The following is a 26,185-nucleotide window of genomic DNA, read 5'->3' as shown; positions in this document are numbered from 1 at the left end:
TTTTAAAACTGCCTTAGAATCCTCCCATGCACATACAAAAACAGTGAGGGATAAGGAAATAAAAGTGAAATGCATTACCATGGTAGCATGGTTAATACAATCTCACATTTACTTTGTAAGTGTTGCCTCTTTTTGACCCTTAATATCTGAATTTTAAGTGTAACTACATCGCACCTGGCTGTGTCAGTGTGCTCCTAATATCTGTGTGTGCTGTTCTTTTGTCTCTCAGTTCTGCTTACTGTGATTACTTGGTTAATACCCTTGGACTTGGTTCTATGATGCAAATGGAGTGTAGGACTCAGTAGTCTCGGCTCTGAATGAGAGAAGCCTCACCTTCAAGATGGAGAAGAAGCGGAGAAAGAAATGAGAGCCTCTACGGGCAATACCATGGAAGGCCATGGACTTAACTTTTATTTACGCTGGACAAGACTGTAAGATGTCTCATCAGTAATGCTGCAGTTTTTAGCAGAAACAAGAATTCACTTCTAATCAAGGAAGAAAGAAGTGCAACTTGAATTTATAAGATTTGATGACCATATTCACTTATGACCATGAAGCTCATAAACATCTGGCTGCTTCTGCTGGTGATTTTGCTCTGTGGGAAGAGACATCTGGGTGACAGACTGGAAAAGAAGTCTTTGGAAAAGGCCTCCTGCCCTGGCTGTTCCCACCTGACTGTGAAGGTGGAGTTCTCCTCGACAGTTGTGGAATATGGTAAGGACCTTGTCTTAGTGTCCTCTTGTTAGTATTAGCTTTTCCCGGAGGAGCACAGCCTGTCTGATTTTCTGTAGTAAATTTCAAGTGGGAGGAGTGCACAGCACTTGGGCAGTGCCTTACTTAGTTTTGTTTCCCAGCATACTTAGCTTGTGTGAGCAAGGAAACGGGCATCTGAATGCTTACCCACAGCTTGGTTCCTGGTGGGGGTTTTTAGAAGTGTTGAATGTTTGTTCTAAAGTTCAGGTGACCAGATATGAATAGCTGAGCAAATAGTCTCATATAATCCACTCCGGAATTTTGTTTTGTTTCAGTAAATCTCTGGATTCCTTTTTCCTGTTTGAAAAGCTACATTTCTTTACCATATTTTCTTTTCTTTTTTTTCCCCCGTGCAGTACTAGGGATTGAACCCATGGGTGCTCTACCACTAAGCTTCATCCCCAGGCCTCTTTAATTTTTAGTTTTGAGACAGGGTCTCGCTGAGTTGCTGAGGTTGACCTCAAACTTGCTGTCCTCCTGCCTAAGCCTCCTAGTAGCTGAGATTACAGGCATGGCTACCCTGTCCTGTCCTTTACTATATTTTCAAACTTCTATAGATGCTTAGTTTTTTAAAAAGAATCCATAGGTATCTGGTTCTGAATGGTGTGTTATTGTGGTCAGGGGATTCATGTACATTGTTTTAACTCCAAACTCTGCCACTGCCATCCAAGGCATTTAAACCAGTCTTCTTGGTTTTTTTTATTTTTTTTATTGTGGACTTTTAAGATAACATCATTTTCTTTTGCTAGTTAAATTTCAGATTAGATACGATCTGTGTTTTATATACATAAGTTCTTATTTTTATTTTTGGTCATTGATTTCAGAATATATTGTGGCTTTCAATGGATACTTTACAGCCAAAGCTAGAAATTCGTTTATTTCAAGTGCTCTCAAGAGCAGTGAAGTAGACAACTGGAGAATTATACCTCGACACAATCCATCCAGTGACTACCCTAGTGACTTTGAGGTGATTCAGATAAAAGAGAAGCAGAAAGCGGGGCTGCTGACGCTCGAAGACCATCCACACATCAAACGGGTCACGCCGCAGCGCAGAGTCTTTCGCTCCCTGAAATACACTGAATGTGAGTACTGTGGCCTCAGTTCGAGGACTGCGAGTCTCTGCATCTAGTTCACCTGTGGTCTAGTTCACCCGTCGTGAACGTCCCTGGGGCAGGCCTTGTTTTCAATCAGGGCACTGTTGATGTGGTGGGGAGAGGGGCTCACTGCAGGGCTTCACAGGTTCTCCTGGAGCCTCTGCTTGCTGAAGGGAAGACCTGGTCCTGGCTTCTCCTCTTCACCTGCAGCTTGTGTTCTTTCTGGGGCAGGTTTTGTTTCCTAGCCTCCTGTGCTCCTTTGGTGTGGGCGGCAGCTGCAGGCCTGAGAGTGGAAGGGGTCTGGCCTCCCTTTTGACTCTAGGCTTAGGCTTTCCTCCTTCCTGGGTTGGGCTGGTGAAGTCAGTTCATCCGCATGTTGTAGATGACATATTTATTGCGTCATGTTTTCCAAAGCATATACATTACCAAAGAAAGGTTCCTGTTTATCAAAAACCAGGTGAGTACATTGCTAGTTCTGTTGTTTACTGTCATTTCTTTCATTGGAAGGAAAAAGGAAAAACATGTTCTTTCTGCTTCATCCATCATGTGCTAGACCTGAGAGTCTCCAGGCATCTTTGGAAAAGTTAACTAATTTGGTGTGAGGAGCCAGTTCTGGAGTCAGCTGTAAAATTCTGGGATTTGGCTCCTTTAGAGCCTTTTCTCTTAGGCCAGATGTTTTATATTATTTTTATCCTTAAAAAGCAATAGCACCCTGAAATGATCCAGGAAGAGAAGAGCAAGACAAGGCTGGTATAGTTAGCCAGAATATATACATTGTCAGGCCATTTTGCTTGACTTGGTTTTTATTTGATTTGATTCTCTTAGAAGGTTTTAGGTCTAATTTTAGCATAAGAACCCTAGACTGTCCTGTTCGGTTTCCTGGCTGTACCTTTTCAACAGCATTTGCCACCTATTGCTTTCTGACATGGTGGTTCTTGTGAGTTGACTAAGACCTTGAACAGTGAGCTCCTTTTTACCTTTAACCCTGATCTTTGCTCATCATTAAATTGAAGGTACTGCCTACCTCTCCAGATGCTCATGAAAATAGAATGAAATAATGCTTGTGAAGAGAGCTTTACAGGGTGTTCAGGGTGCTGCAAGAGCATCCAGTGGTCATTATTTCTTGGCCCTTACTGGAAGAAGGTTTTGCTTTATTTTGGACTGAAGGCTGTCTCACCCTGGATCCTGTATCCCATGGGCTTTACGGCAAAGCTCGCCTCTTCTCCACAAGGCAGTATTAAAGATACTGTAAAGGTATCTTTCTGCTCTTTGAAGATATCCCTGGTGTCCTCTTTGGCAGTTTCCTCTCTTTAAGTCAATAATTCCTAGTCCCTTCAACAGTTATGCATGTTACAGGTCTCACCTCTCCTTGCCACATTTTATTTTTCTTTGAATGCAGTTTTTCTGAAATGTTCTTAAAAGGTGAAGGCCAGAACTGAGAATAATACTTCAGGTATAATCAGTATGTTCAAGGTGAAGCAGAAGCCCACTCCCTTCTTCTAAATATCGTTCCTAATGGGTCTTTCTAGATTTGTCCCTGCCTAACGTTGACTTAAGACCAGAGCCAACACATGAGGTCAGTTCAGCCAGTTTCAACTGGACTGGACAAACAGTTTCTTTGTGAATTGACATGAGTATATATTTTCCAGGTGCCTGTACCTTCATGGATGAGGCTTGGTAAGGGTGGAAGAAAAGTGGGAATGATTGGCTTTAGAAACAGAACTCTCTGTGGTAGGGTAGATTTATTCTTTTTAAAATTGGCTTGAAATAATTTGTTCTTCATTATAACAAGGACTTTGAAAGGCAAAAGAAAAACTCTTGCAGTTTTCATCCCCCTGCCCCCTCCCCTTTTTTTAAATAAAGGGATTTACAAATAATAAAATCCATTCTTTTTTAAAAAAATATTTATTTTAGTTGTAGATGGACACAATATCTTTATTTTTATGTGCTGCTGAGGATTGAATTCAGTGCTTCACACTTGTGAGGCAGGCGCTCTACCACTGAGCTACAGCCCCAGCCCTAAAATCCATTCTTTTTGGAGTACAGTTTAGCAAGTTTTGGCAAAAGTATACAGTTAGGTAGTTACCCACCATCAAAACTGAGTTACAGAATTGTTCCATCACCCTTAGAAATGCTCTTCTTCTCCCTCCTGGTAGTTCTGTTTTTTGAAAGGTAAGAATATTAAGAATATGGAGCCCTGCGGTGGCCACACCTGTGATCCCAGAGGCTCTGGAGGCTGAGGCAGGAGGATTGTGAGTTCAAGGCTAACCTCAGCAACTTAGCGAGGTTCTGAGCAACTTAGTGAGACCCTGTCTCAAAATAAAATATAAGAAAGGGCTGAGGATGTAGCTCAGTGGTTAAGCACTCCTGGGTTCAATCCCTAGTACTCCCCCCCCCCAAAAAAAAAATATATATAAGTATGTGTGTGTATGGAGCAATATACAATTTTAAAAGATTCTATTGATGTTTGGCCACAGATATGTTCAGTGGGATAACATGGCTTTTTCCTGTCCCAGAAGTGCAGTACTGTATTAGTGGCCACTTTCTTCAGTACCCTCTCGGTTGTTTTCTGGTTCATTGAGAACAAGCTACTGATAAGTAATTGAGTTTCTCTTTAGTTTTATTGGCTTTATTTCTTTTCTTTTTTTTTTTAATTTTTTTTTTTAGTTGTAGGTGGACACAGTATCTTTATTTATTTTTCTGTGGTGCTGAGGATCAAACCCAGTGCTTCACACATGTGAGGCTGGTGCTCTACCACTGAGCTACAGTCCCAGCCCTGGCTTTATTTCTTAAGTAGTTATTTGATCAGTTCTTTGCTTTACTTTGATTAGAAAATTCCATGTCAAGAACCATTTGGGAATAATATGAATAATAGGGCAACTAAATCATGCTGTATAATTATAATTCCACTGAGGAAGTCCTAATGAAAGGGAGAGAATCCCACTTTAAACAGGATTTCAAAGTTCTTGCTGTGTGCAGAATGGCAGCTTTGCCTGACATGGTGTTTTTAGTACTCTGGGTTCTAATTGTTCTCTTCCTTGACTCCAGCTGACCCGATCGTGCCCTGTAATGAAACCCGATGGAGCCAGAAGTGGCAATCGTCGCGTCCCCTCGGAAGAGCCAGCCTCTCCCTGGGCTCTGGCTTCTGGCATGCCACAGGGAGGCATTCAAGTCGACGGCTGCTGAGAGCCATTCCACGCCAGGTTGCCCAGACGCTGCAGGCGGACGTGCTGTGGCAGATGGGATACACAGGTGCGTGTAAAGGTGGCACCAGGGGCCACCCTCGGGAGTCCCTGGTGCCACAGCTCTGCCCTTTGCACTTTTGTCCTTGCTGTTTATCAAGCTGGGTGTGGTGACTACCCCTGTCCTTAACTCCTGTTACAGTGGGCATCCAAGTTAGAAGTCACAGGAGCTCATCGCTGTTTCTGAGATTAGAGGGGCAGATTATGGAGAGTTTCTTTCCTGTCAGCGTGAACGTGAACATGCACGGCCCTGCTCACAGCCAGGCTGGCTGACAGTCCAGGAAAGGGGTCTGACTTGGCAGAGAAAGAGTTCACGTTGAGAGGTAGTCCCTGGACATGAGTAGGTTCATGAAAATGGGTTTCTTGCTTGAGTTAGGAAGACTAAGTGACTGACCGTCCCCCTTTCTAATCACTTATTTCAGAACAGAAAATGTTAAGGATCATATTTTATGGGGAGGAAAAAAATCACAACTAGTAAAGTTTTTCTTTTCCTTATTGACTGATCACAGCAGAACTTTCCTGTTTTAACTAATGCGGAATTTTTCCCTTACTTAGATGTGAGCCATGTCTTGCTCCGGGATACCACAGTTGGTTTGGGTGTCCTCCCACTTGTCTCCCAGACTTGTGGGGCTGCCTCTCCTGTGACTTCTGCAGCTTCCACCTCTTCCTGTGTGCATGGTCTTTAGGCTTAACATTTGGGAGACTAACCATTTCTTTCTTTTTTCTTTCTTTATATTTTAGTTGTTGGTGGGAAAAATACCTTTATTTTATTTTTATGTGGTGCTGAGGATCGAACCTAGTGCCTCATGTGTGCTAGGGGAGCTCTCTGTCACTGAGCCTCAGCCTCCTATTTTTTTTTTTCCTTAGGTACCAGGGATTGAACCCAGGGCACTTGACTATTGGGCCACATCCCAGCCCTATGTTGTGTTTTTTGTAAACACAGGGTCTCACTGAGTTGCTTAGCACCTCACTTTTGCTGAGGCTGGCTTTAAACTCACAATTTTCCTGCCTCAGCCTCCCGAGCCTCTGGGATTACAGGCATGTGCCACTGTGCCAGGCTCCAAGACTAGCCATTTCTTAAAATGATTGTCTCCCCCTCCCCCCAGTTTTATCTTTTTAGAGTGAGAACTCCCTCACAAAACAAATTCTATGATCGTCAGAAATCATTTTTTTTCCAAAACCAGGTGGTTTTCAGTTTTACGTGTATATTTTTTAAAAGTGTTGGTGATTTTAATGGTTGTCTTAGTGTATTGGTTGTGCAACGTAGTATTGATAGGTAAAGAGCTCAGCAGATAGACATCACCTTCATTACATTATTAAGTAATATAGGTGTTTTTTTTTTTTTTAGATGTTTTCTAAGATTTGATGAAACAAGCCCATCTTGTGTTACATTAATGCAGATAGCTTTTGGCCAGTCTCTGAAATGGATTCATTATAGAAAAGTACCAGGAGCCAGCCCCCTCAGCTGTGATTAACCCTGTGTGGTATTGCAGTCTGTTTCCACAGTGTGTTATTAGTGAGCAGTGTCGGGTGATTGCTGCCTCTCAGGCATGGAATATGATTTTCCCTCCCTGATGGCCACGCCACGCTTCTCCAGTGGGAGGGTGCTCTGCGGGGCTCAGAGGAGGTGTGGGGATGGTACCTGAAATAAATTACCAGGAGAAAATCCATCAGCGGTCTCATCCTGCAGCCTGAGGCATCCTCAGATGGAGCAGTGGTTCTGTTCCTGAGTGCTGGTGATTGTTGAGGAGTCCGGGGGATTCCATGCCCAAATCTTGTTTCTTAGCAAGTGATGGCAGTTCTCCACCCCTCTTTCCTTAGTCTTGGTTTAGCCAGTAGCCCTGGAGCATCGACCCAACCTGTGGCACTCGGGCTCTGGCCTCCTGTGACATTCCTTTTCCTGTGGCTTCTGGAGAAGAATGTATTTTGTAGACACAAATCCAAAAAGATGACTTCTCCAAATACGGTTGTGTATTTTTCTTTTTGGAATAAGGTGCTAATGTCAGAGTTGCTGTTTTTGACACTGGGCTGAGTGAGAAGCATCCCCACTTCAAGAATGTGAGGGAGAGAACCAACTGGACCAACGAGCGCACCCTGGATGACGGTAGGGCCTGGCCTGGGGGCGTGGCCACCTGGGGGCTTGGGGCTGCGCCCTGGCCCTCTGTTGATTAGTGTGATTTTTCATGTCCTAACCACTCCACAGTCCATGATAACAGTTGTTCAAGTTGTTATTGTACCTTTGTCATGACAGGAGCTACTCTGAAGATCTCAGAGGGTGTGGGACAACAGAAGCTGGGGAGAGGAGGGAGTAGTGCCTGGGAGGAGCAGCTCCTGACCAAGGAGACGGTGTGGACAGCCCCAGTGGCACTGGTGTGGTGGGCAGGCAGGTTTGGGTGGAGGGCAGTGGAGTGTAGAAAGCTCGCCGTGAGGCCTCTTGGAGGCCTGTGTGGAGTGGACGGTTTGGAATGCTGTGCTGGGGCGTGCGTTTCCAGCTGTGTCTCACGGGGCTTCCTTTCCCTTGTGTTCACAGGGTTGGGCCACGGCACATTTGTGGCAGGTGTGATCGCCAGTATGAGGGAATGCCAAGGCTTTGCTCCAGATGCAGAGCTTCATATTTTCAGGGTCTTTACCAACAATCAGGTAAGTGTTCAAGGACTCTTGACATGTCTAAGGAGTCAATATTGAAATGTAAAGTACGGCAATAGAGCTGGGGGTGGCTCAGTGAAAGAATGCTTGCCTAGCGTGTGTGAGGCCCTGGGGTCCACCCTCAGCACCACAGACAGACAGAACTGCAGAACACACACACCTGCTTTACAGCAGTGCATGCCAGCGATGCTGAGGCACGTGTGACAGTCTCACTGTTGATCCTTCTGCCTTCGTCCCATCACCCCCTTCACCACCTCCCTGGAACGTGAAGACCTTGTCCCCTAGGCCACCTGTCCAGTAGTTCCTTGGTTTCCCATTTCCTCTTCGCCCTCAGGTTTGTCTGAGGCCTCTGTGCCATCTGATAGAGTAAGTCCTTCCTGTAAGTTTTCCTCCCTGACTGGGCTCCTACCCCTGGAGGGTGGGGACTGTGTTTCTGACCCCTGTATGCAGGCACCTCCCATTATGTCTGGTAATGTGAATGTGCAAGCTTTGTTCCCTGACTCTATTTATAGAAACTATATATAAAAAAACTATTTATAGAAAAATATTTATAGAAACTATTTATAGAAAAGAGGGAGGCTGCTGGTGTTTACCTTAAAATTTTAATTCTTGTAGAGTTAATACATCCCTCAAAAATACTAAAAGGCAACATAGTGATGATCCCTGGACCCCATCCAGAGTGTTCTTAGCTCACTTTGCACATCTTCCATATGGTGGTGGTCTTCATTTCTTGTACCTCCTCTTAGGATTTCATTCATATATATATATATATATGTATGTATGTAAATATGTAGCCTTACTTTTAAAAACTTGTTAAAAGCAATTCCTAATCATTTTACTATTTTTCTTCCCACTGTAAACTAAATTTTGTATTTTTAAAAAACAGTAAATGGTGATTCAGAAAGTCATTTATTTTATGTGAGAAAGTAGGAGGAACTGAACATCAGAGACATACTACTGTGAAATACCTGTTAGTGCTGCCATTTGTCCTTTTGTCTACTTAGGACTGAAGAATAGTAGATCAGTACACTGAACCATTCATAAATGCTGAAGTACCATATAATACATCCTTTTGTAAGCAGGCAGTTAGAAGCTTGGGGCCTTATCTAGCAAGATGTGCCATAGATAAGGAGTTGACCATGGCACCTACAGAGAGGCCACCTGCCCAACACAGCCTTTCTCCCTGGGCCCATCCCTGTGAACTTAGAATGTCTGGGTATATTTGTACTTGGTATATTTCTGATTTTAAGTTACTTAAAAGATATTAAGAAAAATACTTCATGCTTTAAAGAGGCTATATTTACCTTTAGGAAGAAACTGTCCTAGAACTTTGAGGCTTTTACGGAAACACTAAGGGGGCTGTTTCACTATAACTAGGTATCTTACACATCTTGGTTTCTGGACGCCTTCAACTATGCCATATTAAAGAAGATCGATGTGCTGAACCTTAGCATCGGGGGCCCTGACTTCATGGATCACCCCTTTGTTGACAAGGTTGGTTGAGTCAGTGCACAAGGACATGAGTTTGGATGATAGCTCCTGCATGTTTGTGTCTCTAGCTATATCATGTCTAGTGTGCTAGTGGCTTTTCATCCGGGTGGGACAGCTTTGTGAGAACAGATGGCCAATGACATGTACTTTGATGTACTAGAGTGCCATAAACCCATTGAGGGAGAGACTTCAGAAGTAGGTATTTGTAAGGGGAACTTGTTGGTTCTTCTGATCTAAACCTACACTCTGAGTTTTCCTGAAAATGGCCAGCAAGCCAGTGTCTGCTCTGGGCAGTGCACAGACCTAATGTTCTGGGCGCTGTCCTCCCTTAGACTCACTGGTCCCAGATGTACTGGCCTCTGGAATGGCCAGTGCTGCATTGGAGGAGGCTTCCTTCTTTTTTAGGACTATTTATAGGGTTTGGGGGGGACAGTTGCATATTAGTTGTTTAAAGTGCTGTGTTTCGGGGCTAAGGTTGAGGCTCAGTGGTAGAGTGTTCACCTGGCATACATGAGTCACTGGGTTCGATCCCCAGCACCACATATAAAAAATTTTAAAAATAAAAAGGTATTGTGTCCACCTACAACTAAAAAGTAAATGTTTTTTTTTTTTTAATATTTAATTTTTGTTTATCGGCGGACACAACATCTTTGTTTGTATGTGGTGCTGAGGATCGAACCTGGGCCACACGCATGCCAGGCGAGCGCGCTACCGCTTGAGCCACATCCCCAGCCCGAAAAATAAATGTTTTTAAAAAATAGCATAAAGTGCTGGGTTTCATTTGTTTCATTAAGTGAATACTTGCTCACCTCTTAGGTGTGGGAATTGACAGCTAATAATGTGATCATGGTGTCTGCCATCGGCAATGATGGGCCCCTTTATGGGTAAGTAGTCTCCACAAGGGTGATGTTGACAAGGTTGGTTGAATCAGTGGGTGTTGAGTCAGTGGGCTGGGTGTTTTTCCTGAAATAACTAAAAATTGTCAGTAGATTTGTGTATCTGTGTATACTTATTTTTATCTCTCCAAAACTTTGTATTATGAATGTTTTACTGAAAAAAAGAAAAAAAACCCAGAATATATAATGAACCCCCACATTCTCACCAGTTACTGCAGCTGTCAGTCGTCTTGTTTGATTTTTTTTAAACTTTGCTGTAAATAAAAACCCTAAGTTTTTATTCTGTTCTTCTTTTCTTTCTTCCTTCTAAATACCAAGTAAGAAAGAGAATTCATAGTTGCTGGGCGTTTATTGACACCCACTGTGTACAAAATCCAGGGACCAAGAAGGAAGTAGACATGTGCCTGCCTTTCCAGGAAAAGTCAGGTGCGAACATGGCTCGAGGGAGAAGTCCAGGGCTAGGTGGGGACAGACAGCTTGAGAATTGAGGAAAGGGTCATTTGGTTGGGAGAAGAGCAATGGACAAAATGCTTGTTAGGCATTCAAGAAGCCTGAGGTGCTAGATTTTCACTGAAACATCCCCAGCAGATTCTTGTCTGATTCAGATTCTCAATTTTCTTCCTACCTGTGGCTCTGATTTTTATTCTGCAGATTAAAGTATATAAATAGTTTCTTGTACTGTAAAGCTACTGCAGTCAAACACTTGTCACCCTCCTCTATTGAGGTCCCAGGATGGGTGCAGTTTGGTATTACGGCAAAGGATTTGAGGTAGCCACAGAGATAAGAGAAAAATCACAGAGAGGAACAGAAAAATAGCTGTATCATGTGCTGCGGCACAGTGGAGGGTAGACTTAATGTTTGCGCCCACCCCTGTGTGCACGTGCTTCTGCTGTGACACACTGCATCTGGCTGGCCACATCCTCAGAGTTCCTGCTGAGGGACAGCAGGTGGCCTGGAGAGCCAGTGCCAGGGATGATATGAGGCTGCTCGGGGTGAAGCTGAAGTTTGTGTGGGTCAGAGACATGAATGTGGGACGTCATAGGGTTTCAGCTTAGTTCAGCAAGTGACCCTGTCCCCTTGTAAGAGGTCCTAGGTCTGGATTTTCTGTGGCATCACTAATGCATATTGTGATTAATAAATATAAGTGAAATTACAAGTGACATTAATAAATATAAGTCACAGTTAGAGGTACAGTGACATACCCTCACTGTCTCACTGTACCTCTAACGGTGACCGACACTGTTGAGGCATGTCAGATGCTGAGTTGTCTTTCTTCCCCTTCATATGGTTCTCTGGTTGCCACTTCTCTTATTCCCGATGTCTCCACTAAATGGTTCAGAGATAGCCGGTTGTCAATTTTCTGTCCTTTCTTCCTGCCACTATCTCCTCCCACCCAGCAGCAGATAGGAGTGGAGCCAGACAGGCGCAACCTGCCTTGTGAGAGCTGAGGACCTTCCCTTCTCTGGCCTCAGCACCTTGCCTGTTGTGGGGGTGCAGTACTGCTTGCACGATGGTTGTGGGATGAAGCTGGACTACAGTGTTCCAAGTGGCTGTTGATGGTCTACTTCTACTGTCCAAACAGTTTTCTTTTTTTGTTCGCCCACCTTGCGGAGAAGCTGCCTGTTTGCTCTCTTGGTTTCATGCCATGGAGCAGCCAGGAATGCAGCCTCCTATTCCACCACTTTCTGTTGTATGTCTGCCAGTTTTCTATTCAGAATCCACAGTGGCTCATTGTTACCTAATAGATCAAGTGAACATTTTACTTCTGCTATTCAAGATCCTCTAGAGTCTAGCAGGAATTTGCAAATTTTTCCTGCCTTCGGTGGGCAATTGCACTCCAGAGCTTCTAAACAGAGAGTTGTGATTTTGAGTATAGTAGAGAAGACAGACCTCAAGAGGAAGACCTTTGAGGGTCTCCAAATCATTTGTGTGGACACAGTGCCACCTACAGACTTGGCATATCTGTATGTCTGTACTGTCTTTTGCAGTGATAGCAAATGGCATGTGATTGGTCCCTGCAGCCAGCTGGTTGTGGTTACAGTTGACCACCTGGACATTAGAGGACTGCTCCCAGCACTGGTCAAGACAGAAGCATGTACCTGTCAGTACCTTTTGAAATGAGGCGTGCATTCGAGAGCCCCTCTTGCTGGAATCTCTTGAGTCCTGTACCCACAACCCTTCTTTGAGCCTCTGAGGCTGTGGTACCCCTTTTTAGTATCAACGGTGATTTCTTTATTTGTCACCCTGTTTTTTCTTGACGCCTTCCCTTATTTCTTAAGGATTAAAAGCACAGCGAGTATTAGAATGATTGACAAGTCGAGGAAGGATGGGAAGGAAGGTGGCATTCTTTTATCAACTTCAGTGGGAGGATTGTTGGTGACCTGTGTCCTAGCCTCTATTCTTGAACTCATGGAAATTCGCAAACCATTTTGGTTCTTCTGATTAACTACCTGGTAGCAATTGGTAGCCAGTGAGCTGAGAAGGTAGAGTCAGAGTTTGTTGGATGTGATTTGAAGTCATTGCTTAAAAGCATACACTTCTAGAATCTTGCTGTTAATGTCTTTTTAAAAAAACCTTTCTTTATTTTTATGTGGTGCTAAGGATTGAACCCAATGCCTCACGTGGGCTTGGCAAGCACTCTATCACTGAGTTACAACCTCGGCCCTAATAATGTCTCTTAAGCTTCTTGAAATCAGTTGTAATTATTGAGTTGTCAGAGTTTGGTAGTGAAGCTATGATATAAAAAGGTTAGAAATACAATTTTATAACTGATTGTTATATGCTTTCAAATCAGCTGCATCTTGACTTCAAATGTTTTTATTATTGTTCATTTTGTGGTAGCTTCTTTGCAGGTATAGTGCACTTGAGGTACTGAAGAGAATGACGTGGGCTTTCCTCTATATTCTTTCTCCTGTGGAGGCCAAGGTTGCAGAGAAATGGTGGTCCCCACCTTCTCTGTGAGGGTACAGATACTTGCAAAAGGTCCATTGAAAGCTTTCGCTTCTAACTGGTGATGCATATGTGCTGATCTGGTGGCTTCCCAGATAACATCTCATCTAGTCGAGGAGGCAGGATGCCTCTGAATGGAACGATTCAAGTAACAAGAGAACACTTAACCGGTGGTGAATTGTGACATGTCAACTCCTGGGAAGTTCAGGAGAAGTGAGGGAGTGAGTTTGGAGCTGGGCCCACCTACGGGTGGAAAGGTGACAGGACAGAGAGGGCAGAAATGTTTGACCACAACACACAGGTGGCAGAAAACATGACATTTCCCAGGACACAGGGTGGCTATGAGGAGCAGTGGTATGTTGAAGCTACACATTTTTGTCACAGAAGAACCTAATAGAATCTTAAATTTTTCTGAAAGCATTTGCCCTTATTTGAATTGTTCATTTAAAAGTATTTCTCTCCCCCCGTTTTTATGTGTGTCTCAATTTAGCACTCTGAATAACCCTGCTGATCAGATGGATGTGATTGGAGTGGGTGGCATTGACTTTGAAGATAACATCGCCCGCTTTTCTTCCAGGGGAATGACCACCTGGGTATGCTTTTCTATTAGTCTAATGTGGCCCAAGGAGCCTTTGGTCTGAATGCTTTGTGGGTGCACAGGTAGAGAGCAGCTTGTGAGGCAGATCTTCAGATCCGCAAATCCAGCAGCCAGGGCTGTTGGGGTGGGCGCTTCATGAGGACAAGAGACCTGGCCCCTCTGGCGCCTACCACCTCAGTTTGACAAGTCCTGAGCTGCCGCAAAGTCCAGGGACAGTTTCCGAGTGGTATTCCCCAGTTCCTCTTCTTTTTAACTTACTTTCAAGTAGCTCACTTTTAGGTGAGTTGGATTCATGCCTGCTTATTCTGACTAGTAGGAAGGAAAGCAGTTCTCCTTAGGACGAGGTGAGAAGATATTTTTTTTAGGCCTTAAGAAGTCGAAGCTAGTAGCAGCTTAATAGCAACTTTGCTAATAAAATAATTATGAAATAGTTATGTTTGTATACAAAACCAAAGTGGCTCCAGCAGGTTAATAGCTCAGCTGTGTGGGGTTTGACTCTGCAGCTGACCGAGCCTCCTTCACCTGGAGTGGCACTCGGGCTTTAGCCTTGCAGTGCCTGGGCAGCATCTCCCCCTAATGTTCTTTGGGGACAGGCCACCTCTTGGTGTCCTCACTTGACATGTGCTGTGCTGGAGGTCTCAGATGAGGCCCTGGGGGGACTCACCACTTGCTGGGAACGCTTGTCCCCACCAGCAGCTCCATGTAGGACAGCCCTCCACTTGAGCCTTCATGCCTGGACAGTGCCAACACACTGGTGCCCCTTTCTTCTGGTGCCCCGCCACAGGCACTTGATGCCTCCCCCTCGAGTGGCCCATTGACTTGGCACTGCCCTCTGGTGGATCCCACTTTGAAGGTCAGATGGTGCTGTGCTGTGTGCGTCCTCATCTGTGTGTCTTGGTATGTCCTGTGTGTGGTCAGAGGCCAGCAACAGTCACCTGCCGGCCTCAGCCCAACCCTGTTTTCCCTGAGCTATGATGTGCTATTACAGCCTTGGCCTTTGCAAGAGGCTTGCTTTTCATTGGCCTTTGAGAAATATTCCTGAGTTCTCTCTGAGCTATGGCAGTTGACGTCACCCAGTGCCCCTTGCCAGTGGACTGCTCCTTACAGTGGACTGCAGGCAGGTTTCCATTTCAGAGTACAGACTCGCCAACAGAGTGCACAGTCCTGTTGTGCTCCGACTTTGCCCCATTTTTCATGAAGCTTAAGAGTACTTCCTTAAACTCTTATTTAGTTCAGTCACCCAGTATCTCGATCATCCTAAACGCGTTCTTATTCCCTTTGGAAATATCTAGTCGTAACTCTACTTTTTTCCTTCCGCAAAAGTGTTTTTTTTTTTTCCCCTAACTTTTAATTTTAATTTTGTCATTCTGACAACTTTCTAATTTTTAATTTATCTAGAGATAAAGCAATTTCCAGTTTCTAGTTTTAGCAGTAAATCAGTGCCTAGCTTCTGGTCCTGCATCTTATCAAAACTAAAGTTTTTATTTTTTTAAATTATTTTAGCCTTGATGTCCTACTGGTTGTTGTAAAACATACTAACAAATACTTTATTTTCTACATTACCACCCCAAGCCAGTACCTCCCTCAGGTGGCACTGTTGAGTCCCCGTTTTCTGTTCTGATTTTACTTGCCATCGCCCTACTCGCCTGAGTGCCAGCTTGGGTGGTGCAGAAACCGAGCTCCTCTTGTTTGTAGGAACTGCCAGGAGGCTACGGTCGTGTGAAACCTGACGTTGTCACCTATGGTGCTGGAGTGCGGGGTTCCGGTGTGAAAGGGGGGTGCCGGGCCCTCTCAGGGACCAGCGTGGCCTCTCCAGTGGTGGCAGGTGCTGTCACCTTATTAGTGAGGTGAGTATTGGAGAGCATAGGCAAGAGCGTCTTCCTCGGGATTGGTACACAGGTGGCATAGTGGATGCGAGGCTTGTGCCTGACTGGGTCTGAGGTCTCCGTTCCTTCCTCTCTGTACGGGAGATGGTTGCCTCCTATCAGGACTGGGTGATGTCTGTGCCCGTGCAGTGTAAGCTGGGGGAAGGTGCTGGGCACCCCACAGGGTGAGTGGCTCTTCCCTCTAATGAGCATGATTTTAATGCTTTTGTGCCCCGCTAGGCAGGGAATCAAATCAGCTCCTTTCCTGCTTGCCTCTGCGTCCTAGGGGATGTGCCTTCAAAGAGTTAAATACATCTTACCATGTGTCTTTAAGGCATTCAGAATGATATGATGGGACACATACAGAGGTAAAGAGTTTCTCTAGGGAGGCATTTTCCCACATCCATCTTGTATAGTACTTTGTGTGTGTGAATTCCCTTTTAACATGCTCTTAGCGAGTCGTTGTCGGCCAGCCAGGGGCTGGTGTCAGCCCTGCTTTGTGAGAGGTGGGTGTTTATGCTGCTAGGCCCCCGACTCTGAGGAAGCTCAGTCATGCATCCTCACTTTGCAGAGGACGACAGTGGATGGAGCTCTCAAGCACAGGCATCCAGAGTCAGGAGCACGCACTCTCTGCCTTTCAGTCAGCACCTTGTTCTCCAGGTGCCTTTGGCGTTAGCCTTCATTTTGTCATTGTACATTCCCTCAAAAAATTCTTAGTTTTTCTGTCTAACTGAAGTCTTAGTGAGGTACTGTGTCAGCAAAGAAAACTCGACATATTTGAAATTTCTGTTCATTTAAAAATTAAAACAGGTAAATGATAGTAAGTGCTTTCATACTTAAAATTGTCTTTAGCTGGGTGTGGTGGTGCACACCTGTAATCCCAGTGACTTGGGAGGCTGAGGCAGAAGGATCACGAGTTCAAAACCAGCCTCAGCAATTTAGTGAGGCCCTAAGCAACTTAGCAAGACTCTTACTCAAAATAAAAAATGAAAAGGACTGAGGATGTGGCTCAGTGGTTAAGTGCCCTGAGTGTTGTTTAATCCCTGGTATTAAAAAAAAAAAAAAAAAAACTTTGAAAAGTAAGGGAATTGCATGTTGATTTTGGCATCTAATGCTGCGGATTATTTTGTCCAGCATTGTAATTCATTGTAGTTCTTGACAAAGGTAAGTATCTGCCTCTTGCCTTTGTCCTCCCTTGCAGGTCAGAGCCAGATTCTTGAAGATGTTGACATTGGCTAGAGTAATCTTTGGGAATATCCCTGTCCTTGCTAGAAAAGTTGTCATTTTCTTCCAGGTGTGCCCTGCCACATAGAACGCAGAGGGAAACAAGGGGGTGGGCTGGGGCTCACCCGCTCACTCATACTGTAGTGTCTGCCGAGTGGAGGGGCTTCAGCAAGCGCTCCTGTTTGTTGTCCTGTGGGGTCGGGAGGCAGGAAACCTGGCCCAGCTCTGCCCCTCCCCGTGGGCTTAGCAGGAAGCGAGGGCCACAGCTGCAGTGGGGAGCCCTCCATCACTCTGCAGGGTTCCAGCTTGAAGGAGACCTGCCACTCTTCTCACCTGGAGCAGGTAAAAGTGCCACAGTGAGGGCTCAGAAATAGCTCGTGGTAGTGGCCATGCCGCAGGAAAGTGCAGCCTCACCCTTGGTTTAGCTTTATGGCAGGAAAAGGAGAAGGAGGAGGACTGGCTTGTACTGTGAATATCCTTTTATTCTGTCGTTAAGAACTAATCGTACAGGATTTTCACACTTCTCTTGTCAGGTTTCCCACTTAGAAAACCTGCCTAGACTCCAATGCAACCACCAACATGTAAAAATATTGAGGGACTTAGAAGAGATGGTTTCCTTTGTGCCCACTGATGTTTTCCCCCTCAGTGTGGGGATTGAATTTTACCTATATATAGCACCTAGATGCACAAACTGAACGCCTCAGTGCTAGAGTTGGCTGGGCTCCTCGCCAGGCAGAGCAGGGCTGAAGTTGCTCAGATGCATCCTGAGTGAAAGCTGAAGGGCCTGAGGTCTGCGTGTTCTGCATAACCTTATGCACCGGGTGATCATCCTACACGGGCCTCCAGATCTGCAAACAGGAAGGCCGGGGTCAGCCATGGAGGTGGTGGTCTTCACTCAGCCCACGCCTCCTGCCCATCCTTGTGTTGCAGGGCCTCCAACATCCACCTGTGTGCCTTTTTTCCTTCCAGCCAGCTGAGGTCTCAGGGTGTCTTCTCCCTGGGCCAGCAGACCTCCCTTCCCCTGAGAGCCAGTACCTTTTTGATATTCTTGCTTCCTGCAACCGGTGTGATTGACTTGGTTAATTTATTGGGGAAATAGGCATTAATTACTCTTAAATTTAGCCCAAACAGGCCCTGGCCCATAAGTCACTGAGTAGAGTGGCAGGGGTTAGGGTGTTTGGTCCTGAGGCCACTGTGGCAGTTGAGTGTGATAGTCTCATCTCATATGGGCTCTGTCAGTGATGCTCCTGTTAGATGGAAAACAAGGCTGGGGCCGCACATGTGCAGGCTAAGGTTAGTCTGATCTTCATTCTTCTGCTGAGAGAGACTGAATACATACTTTATTTTCTCACCAGCACAGTACAGAAGCGCGAGCTGGTGAATCCTGCCAGCATGAAGCAGGCCCTCATCGCATCGGCCCGGAGGCTTCCTGGGGTCAACATGTTTGAGCAAGGCCATGGCAAGCTGGACCTGCTCAGGGCCTATCAGATCCTCAACAGCTATAGACCGCAGGCCAGGTCAGTCAGCATCTGCCGCCCAGAGGCCTTCCTCTCCTTCACTGGGCTCTTGGGCTTTTCCTCTGCACAGAACACTAGCCTCAAAACCCAGCATTGGTTGCACACTCTGTGAGGCCATGCTGCTGCTAGGGTGCTGGCAGCAGAGTTTGTGACACTGTCACCTAACTGCAGTTCTGGTGTCTGTAATATAAATACTAGTGATGTTGCATCCACACGGTGGACAGCTTAGCTGATCATAGTACAACTGTGGACACTGATCCCTCACCACAGGGTGGACGAGTGTAGGCACCACTCTTGTTGCGCAGCTTCCTCCTCACCTTCCTCACTGGCTCCGGGCCCAGACCCATGTGGGTGTGTTGTGTAGGTCTCTCCACCTCACAGGTCGTCTGTCTTCATTGTTGCTCGTGACTTTGACTCCTCCAGAGTACTAGTGCTGACTTTGTGCGCTGTTTCTTGAGGTGGATTTATCTGATGTCTTCAGAAAGGCTTAAGGTTATTTGTTTTTTACCCTCTGTATTTTAGATTTTTGAGTTTCACCACTAGCACAGAGAACCCCATTCCTCACCTAGCTCTCCCTAATGTTGACATGCCACATAAACAGCACAGCCCTCAAGGCCTGCACATGCACACTGACAGAGTGTGGTAGACCAATGAGCTGATGTGGTACTACGGGTCTTGCTTATTGTCCCATGCAGGCCCTCTGTTGGGTCTGGGCTCCCAGGGTGCACTTGGTCGTCATGTCACCTGTGTCTCTGAGAATCGCTGTCCCTAGCCCCCTCTTATTTATTCAGTTACCTATATCAGTATGGATGCTTGGAGGTGTTTTCTCAGTTATAATCCATTGATGTATATGTATCAATGATTATAATCCATTGATACTATAGTTTTGTTTGTTCAGATTGCTCCAGATCTGGCTGGTGGTAGCTGCTTTCAGTGTGTCTGTGTCTCCTTGGTGTATGTCTCCATCTTGTTTTCATTTTGGCAGTGGACATCCCATCATGCATTTCCACACTCCAGCATGGTGACAGTTCTTTACTTCAGTAAGAGGATGGTATTTGGAAGACCAAGGGCTGGCCAGGGGGTGCACATGTGTGCAGACACCATCTGTGTGTATAGTGGAAACGTGTTTGTGCTGTTTCCTGACTCTACCCAACACTCGAGTGCTTCTTAGCCTTCCCTTTCTGGTTCATTACCCCTTCCTCCCACAGTGAGAAGCCTGGCTCTCTTACACAGTTGTACTGATGTGTTTGCTGAGTCCTAGTAGGCACGTATTGAATAGTTTTAAAAAGAATTACTGACCCATATCTTGTAAATACCATTACTAACTAGAGTACAGTCCTTGTATATGGTGCATTTTAACTTCACCCTTTATTTTATTTATTTTTACGTGGTGCTGAGGATCGAACCTCACGCGTGCTAGGCGAGCGCTCTGCTGCTGAGCTACAGCCCCAGCCTTCAGGTTCCTTTTGGATTTCCCCACCTCCTGGTTGATTTCAGCAAGTGGCTGGGCATGTGAAGCAGTACCATGTCCTTCCCTCTTCCACACACCCCTGTAACAGGCAGGCAGGTTTTTGTTCCTTCTTCAACTCCTTTCGCACAAGTGAGCAGGTGAGTAGAAGAGCCGCAGTGTCACAGTGTCTTGTCACTTTTCCACCTCCCAGGATCCTGGAAAGCGCTGCCAGCTCTTGGTTCCCAGCTTGCGCCCTGACAGCAGTGCCGTGTGACTGTGCCATTTTCGATGCAGCACTCACCTGTGCACGGGTCAGAGTCAGGTGTAGAGGTAGCTTTGTTAGAATGTTTGTCTCCGCTTTTGTTTTGTATGTGGTTTTTTGTACTGGAGATTGAACCCAAGGGTGCTTTATAACTGAGCTATATCCCCATACTATTTTTCTTTTTCTTTTTTTTGAGACAGGGTCTCATTAAGTTGCGGAGGCTGGCTTAGAATTTGCAGACCTCCTGCTTCAGTCTCCTCAGTCGCTGGGATTACAGGCAGGTGCCAGATTATTCCACTAGCAGTGTGAGAATTCCCAAAGCTTCACGTTGGTTACTGTTTGCCCATCTGACAGATGAGTGGTGACTCCCCAGAGTTGTTTTAATATGCAGTTGTTTGGTTAGGAGTGGGGGACATTAAATGAAGTCTGTGCTCAGGGCATTTCTCCATCTTCCTTGCAAATTGTCATTCATTTCTCTTCCTATTGTTCTGAGGCTGTGTTGTACCCTCCATTTTTAAGTCCTTTATTAGAGACAGTGACCCTTGGTCAGTGATACATGTCGTAGATCTGTCTCCCAGTTTATTGGGATTTTGTTTTTGAATTTACATAAGGTTTTTTTTTTTTTTTTTGCCATGTTGGTAATTTTTTTTTTTTGGTCGGGGGTGGGGGGCGGCTTTAAAAAATATTGTTATGCATTGCAATTATACCTAATAGTGGGGTTCATTGTGACAGGTTCATGTGTGCATGTGATATAACTTGCCCCATTTCATTCCCCAGTACTTCCCCTTTCCCTCCTTTCCTCCCTCTCTGGTTTTTACAGTGCTGGGGATTGAACCCAGGGCTTCAAATATGCTAGCAAGTGCTCTACCCCTGAGCGCATCCCCACACCACCCCATACTCATACGTATGTGTATGTGTGTGTCTGTGTATATAGGCACACATTTTAAAAATACCTACATATGTTTGTTTTTGTTTTTGTTTTTTGAAATGGGGACTCACTAAGTTGCTCAGTCTGGACTTAAACTTGACAATCCTCCTGGTCTAGTCTCTTGAGTAACTGTAATTACAGGTGTGTACCACCACACGTGGCTAGTTTTTCTTATTTTTTTCTTAGTCAGATTTGTTAGTGCTTCGAATTGCTGCTGCCCCTGACCTTGAGTCCTTTTTCTTTATTGAGTGAAAGGGACTCTTGCCCATCTTCTGATACTTGTTTGCTTTCTTCTGTTTACTTGAGAGTCCCTGATCCATTTGGAGACTGTTGTACGTTTTGTGACATGCGGATCTAATTGTGTCTTTTGCCAAGTGTCCAACCACTTGTTGCAGGTCCATTTGTTAAAGAGTTCACCCTGTGTCAGGGATTTGAGGTGCTGTCTTCCTCATGTTGTAAACTGATGTGTACTGGCATGCCCCTGGGTTCGCTCCTTCCACCCTCCGCCCCCCCCCCCCCCCCCACTGTCCGGTGGTGAAGACTTTCCAGTTCACTTCAGGGCCTGGTTCCTAGTGGTGTATTCACTTTTTTCTTGGCTTTTCTTGAATGCTTTGTTCCTTCATGTGAATTTTCATATCGCCTTATCAAAATCCATAACAGAAGCTTGTTGGCACTTTGGATTTTATCAAGTTTTAAATGAACCAAGAATTGATATTTTTTGATGCTGAATAATTTTGTGTGAGGACAGAGGATGTCTCTGTTCATTCAAGGCTTGTGTGTCTTCTGGGTTTGCAGCTGTCTGCCCATAGGTTTTGCACATTTTTTGGTAAGTTCAAGTATTTAAGCTTTTTGTTGTTATTATATCCTCTAACTGTGGTTTTTATTACTTCATGTTAATTTTATGTCCTGCTTTCCTGTGAATTACTGTTTGAATCGGTTTTACTATTGATTCTCTCGGGTCTGCCAGGCACACTGACACACCATGGAGTAGAGACGGTCGTCTGTCTTCCTCAGCCAGTCCACAGCCTGTTAGGGTTTCTTCTGGCACCTTTCACTGCTAATACCTTCGGCAGAGGTTACATCTCACTGGAGACTGTTGGCTCCCTGTGTTGTTGTTGTCAGTGGAAATGCCTCTTGTGTCCCTCCATCAAGTAAGACGCTGGCTTTCTGATCAGGGTTGTGCATCAGTTATGGTAGAACATCCCATCACTTGCCATTTTCTTTCTTTTTTTTTTTTTTTAATATTTATTTTTTAGTTCTCGGCGGACACAACATCTTCGTTTGTATGTGGTGCTGAGGATCGAACCCAGGCCGCACGCATGCCAGGCGAGCGTGCTACCGCTTGAGCCACATCCCCAGCCCCACTTGCCATTTTCTTGAGTGTTTTTTGTCAGGACTATGCATTGAGTGCTGTAGGCTTTTCCAGCATCTATAAAGGAATCTTTATGAATAGTTTAGAACTACTAATCTGGCTTGTGATATTAATGACTTCCTAATACCAAACCAGTCTCACACTCCTGAAATAAATCCCGCTGCATTTTTATAATATTATTCTCTTAATGTGGTGTTGAATTCTGTTGGCTAAAAACAGTTTCTTAGTTGGATTTTATTAGTTGGCTTACACTGTTTACAGAGCATAGGTGCCAGTGAAGTTCACAAGCATGTCAGCTGGAGCAGGCACTCTGCTGGCTTGTGCGATTGTAGCCATGTGGCCAGCCGTCAGGATTTTTGGAATTAAGTGGTATCTGTTTTAAATGACTGAAAGTGACACGTGCAGATTATAACTGCCTATGAAACTCATAGTATCCCTAAAGACATTGTTTGGATTTGTCTTGGCTTTGTATTTACTGGGCCCAGATAATCTTTGTTATAGTGAGCTGATAAAGCCCTGTTTGTGTGGTTGACCTTTGAGCTAGGTAGCCATCCTTAGATGAAGAAGCTGAGCAGAGCCCGTGCCGCCACACACCGTGCAGCTCGATAGGCAGGTCCACAAACGCCTGGCCTTCCAGGGAGGTCATCTCGGGTCATTTCTGAAGCACTGGCTTCCTGCCGTCCTCTTACCTGTGCATAGGTGACACTGGTTCTGTGCTAGGAGTGGCGCTGACCCTGCACAGGTTCATTCCAGGTGAGGGGACTGGGAAATAGGCAGAAGCGCAGGAGCACTCGTGCAGCAGTTCCCTCCAGGCCCCAGGGCCACGCCAGCTCAGATTTTGCCAGCAGTGCAGCAAGGATGCAGAGGACACATGTGAGGGAAAGGGACAGCTCGGGTCAGGGAGTCTGCAGAAATACAGCTTGGCCTTCCTAAGCTCCTCCTCCTGGCCTGCCCCCCAGGCCAGGTCTTAGAGAGTCGCCCCCGCCCCAGTAGCCAAGTGCATCCACCATGTACACATTTCTTCCTGGGAAGCCCCCTTGAGATTCAAGTCCAAGGTTTCCTTTGGGGCCGGTCACACACTCTTCTCTGCCAGCCGATCGTACGACAGTCCAGCTGGCCTCACAGCAGCCTCAGCAACACAGCCAGGTCCCAGAAGCCAGCCAGGGCAGTGCTGCAGGCAGGCCCTCTACTGTGTCCTGTCCGGCTCTGCTTCCCCTCCACTCTCTAGTGTGGTCTCTCTAACCCTCTTCCCTTGTTTCAGTTTGAGCCCCAGCTACATCGACCTGACTGAGTGTCCCTACATGTGGCCCTATTGCTCCCAGCCCATCTACTATGGAGGAATGCCGACCATTGTTAACGTCACCATCCTCAACGGCATGGGAGTCACAGGAAGAATCGTGGATAAGGTGAAACTTCTCTCTGACTTGGTGGTGACTTAGACAGGGCCCAGGCCTTGAGCTCTTAGTTTTCTCTTTCGAAGTTAAGAAAGGAAAGATACTCTTCACCTGTCTCAGGTGACAAAGCTATCACAGGTAGTGATTTGCCAGACCCTAAGTCTTTGCGGGAAGTCAGAACATAAAGAAACAAATTTCCCTTTTTTCCTCTGAGTTTGGCTCCTGTGATTTACAGGCACACTTGTGATTATTTTATTCCTTAATAAGCATAAGTGAGCCTTCCTATTTAGAATGTATGGTCTTTATTTTGAATTTTGCTTTTATAAGATTTTGACTCTTTCCTGTGTCGACATTATCACAACAATAAGGGGCAAGGAAGAGAGCAGAGCCCTCCCTTCCAGCCCCAGCGCACTAGCAGCCACTGTTGAGGGCTCTCTTCCCTAGCCCTTGTCGGAAGTACATATTTTCATGACCTTTGAATGGTAGGCAGACATTTCCTTCTTTAAGTGTACCAGTATACTTTCAATGCTTGTTTGGCATTATCTCAAGTTGGTAGACTATAATTTGTTCCCCGTTTCCCCTTGGGGGGATAGCAGGAGGCCTTCAGCTGTAAATATTTCACTATCTTTGCATGTATGCTTTTCTTTTCTCCTTAATTATTTTCTTAACATAAACTCCCTGGATTGGAATTTTGAATCAGAGGGTGTGAACATTGTTATATTTCTTGGCACATGTAACCACTTCCTTTCCAAGAGAGTTCCACTGGCTTAGACTGCTGCTCATGGCATTAAGGGGAGGATGTTTCTCCTGTGCCTGCAACTGGTGGTACATCTTTTTATTTTTGCATTTCATGAGTTTTAAAAGTTGATATATAATTAATATACCATAAAGTTTACCCTTTTAAATTATGCATTTTGGTGGGTTTTAGTATTTTCACAAGGTTGTGCCAATATCTCATTCTAGAACATGCCCATCACTCCATAAAGAAACTGTGCCATGGGTCGGGGTTGTGTCTTAGTGGTAGAGTGCTTACCTAGCATACATGAGGCACTGGGTTCGATCTCCAGCACTACATAAAAATAAAAACAAATAAAATGAAGGTATTGTGTCCATCTACAACTAAAAAAAATATGAAAAAGGAACTGTGCCAGCCAGGTGCGATGGGCGTGCTTGTCATCCCAGCCACTGGGGAGGTGGAGGCAGGAGGATCAAGTTCAAGGCTAGCCTCAGCAGCTTAGCGAGGCCCTGTCTCAGAAAGTAAAAAGGGCTGGAGATATGGCCAGTGGTAGAGTACCCTTGGGTTTAATCCCCAGTACCAAAAACAAACAAAACCCCAAAACAACAAAAACTGTACCCATTAGCAGTCACTCCCTGCTGCCTCGCCTCAGCCTCCAGGCAGCCAGCCATCAGTTTACCCACAGTTGAATGGCGGCATGTAGCACTGCCTTTCCCTGAGGGGCTTCTTTGAGCTTGTTTTCAAGGCCCCATTCCCTTTCAGGGCTGATCAGTGCTCTGGTGTGTGTGTGCCCACTGCCCATCTGTTGGAATGGGTGTGCCTTGGCTTCCTAGGTGGCTCGGTTTCCACTCGACATTCTGAGGGGATGCTGTGCACGAGGCACTTCTCAGCCGTTCCCAAGGTGGAACTCTCGGGTATATTTGCTGATTTATTTCCTTTGAGCATTGCTTCTTCATTTCCTTGGCCTGTTTTTCTACTGGAATTGGGATTTCCCTTGTCAGTCTTAGCAGGTCTTCCTGTTGTGGAGAACATGTGGGAAGTCCTGCCTGGCTGCACTTCAGTATTCCTTATTGTGGTGGGGTTTTATTTATTTGTTTGTTTTTGCTTCTGTAAGTTTTTTATTTTGATTTAGTTGAATTTTCATCTTTTGTGATTACTTCTGTTTCAAAGATTAGAAACTTACACCTACAGAGAGATAAAATTTCAATTTTAAATTTGTTCTGATTTTCCTTTAATGTGATTGCTAAATTTTCATCTGTGTTAATTTACATGTGCTAGGAGAGATGGAAGAAAGTTACCTTTTCTCATTTGCTGGCCAGTGACCCCAAGAGCATTCTTTCTTCCTCACATTCTGTGATGCTCTAGCTGGCAAATAATTTTCTTTTCGAGAATTTTTTTTAAATGCCAATTGACGTGGGCTTCATTCTTGCTCTGTGGAACAGGAGGAAGATGAGTGGTTTGGTTTTGTAGAAACCCGGCTGGTGGAGGAGCAGGTGCTTGTGTCTTCCAGGTGGTTGCCTCCTGCCTCCTGCTGTGCCTCCTCCCACCCCGGAGGGACAGCTGGGCAGTGGCCCTACAACTGCAGCGCCCTTCTCCAGCTGCCCGTGCAGGCCATGGGGTGTGATTAGGGTGCTTGGCATCCTTGACTTTTGATTTCTCTGAATTAGTGTGATTCTTTTTGTGTGCAACAAATGGGTATCTAACCTGAAGGTGGAATGTTTTCTTTATATAAATTCTCTAATCAGATCAAAGTTGTTTATCAAAGTTC

At 45.3% G+C, this 26,185-nt stretch overlaps 1 protein-coding gene across 2 annotated transcripts in view; it reads left to right on the top strand.

Annotated features, from left to right (window-relative positions):
* The window catches only part of Mbtps1 (membrane bound transcription factor peptidase, site 1), a 53,629-nt gene that overhangs the window by 10,421 nt on the left and 17,023 nt on the right, over positions 1–26,185 (top strand). For both annotated transcript variants that reach the window (XM_027933010.2, XM_027933008.2), the window contains exons 2-12: positions 230–714; positions 1,578–1,835; positions 4,896–5,099; positions 7,083–7,193; positions 7,620–7,729; positions 9,113–9,229; positions 10,043–10,110; positions 13,562–13,664; positions 15,365–15,516; positions 18,114–18,275; positions 23,549–23,693. In XM_027933010.2, the coding sequence (XP_027788811.1) occupies positions 546–714; positions 1,578–1,835; positions 4,896–5,099; positions 7,083–7,193; positions 7,620–7,729; positions 9,113–9,229; positions 10,043–10,110; positions 13,562–13,664; positions 15,365–15,516; positions 18,114–18,275; positions 23,549–23,693 (1,599 nt within the window). In that variant the 5' untranslated portion in view covers positions 230–545. The remainder of the gene's footprint in view (positions 1–229; positions 715–1,577; positions 1,836–4,895; positions 5,100–7,082; positions 7,194–7,619; positions 7,730–9,112; positions 9,230–10,042; positions 10,111–13,561; positions 13,665–15,364; positions 15,517–18,113; positions 18,276–23,548; positions 23,694–26,185) is intronic.

This window comes from Marmota flaviventris, chromosome 18, assembly GCF_047511675.1.
Source record: "Marmota flaviventris isolate mMarFla1 chromosome 18, mMarFla1.hap1, whole genome shotgun sequence".
In the NCBI taxonomy this organism is placed as follows: Eukaryota; Metazoa; Chordata; class Mammalia; order Rodentia; family Sciuridae; genus Marmota; species Marmota flaviventris.
The sequence above is the reverse complement of the archived record's forward strand: the minus strand, read 5'-3'. Positions and strand labels throughout refer to the sequence as shown.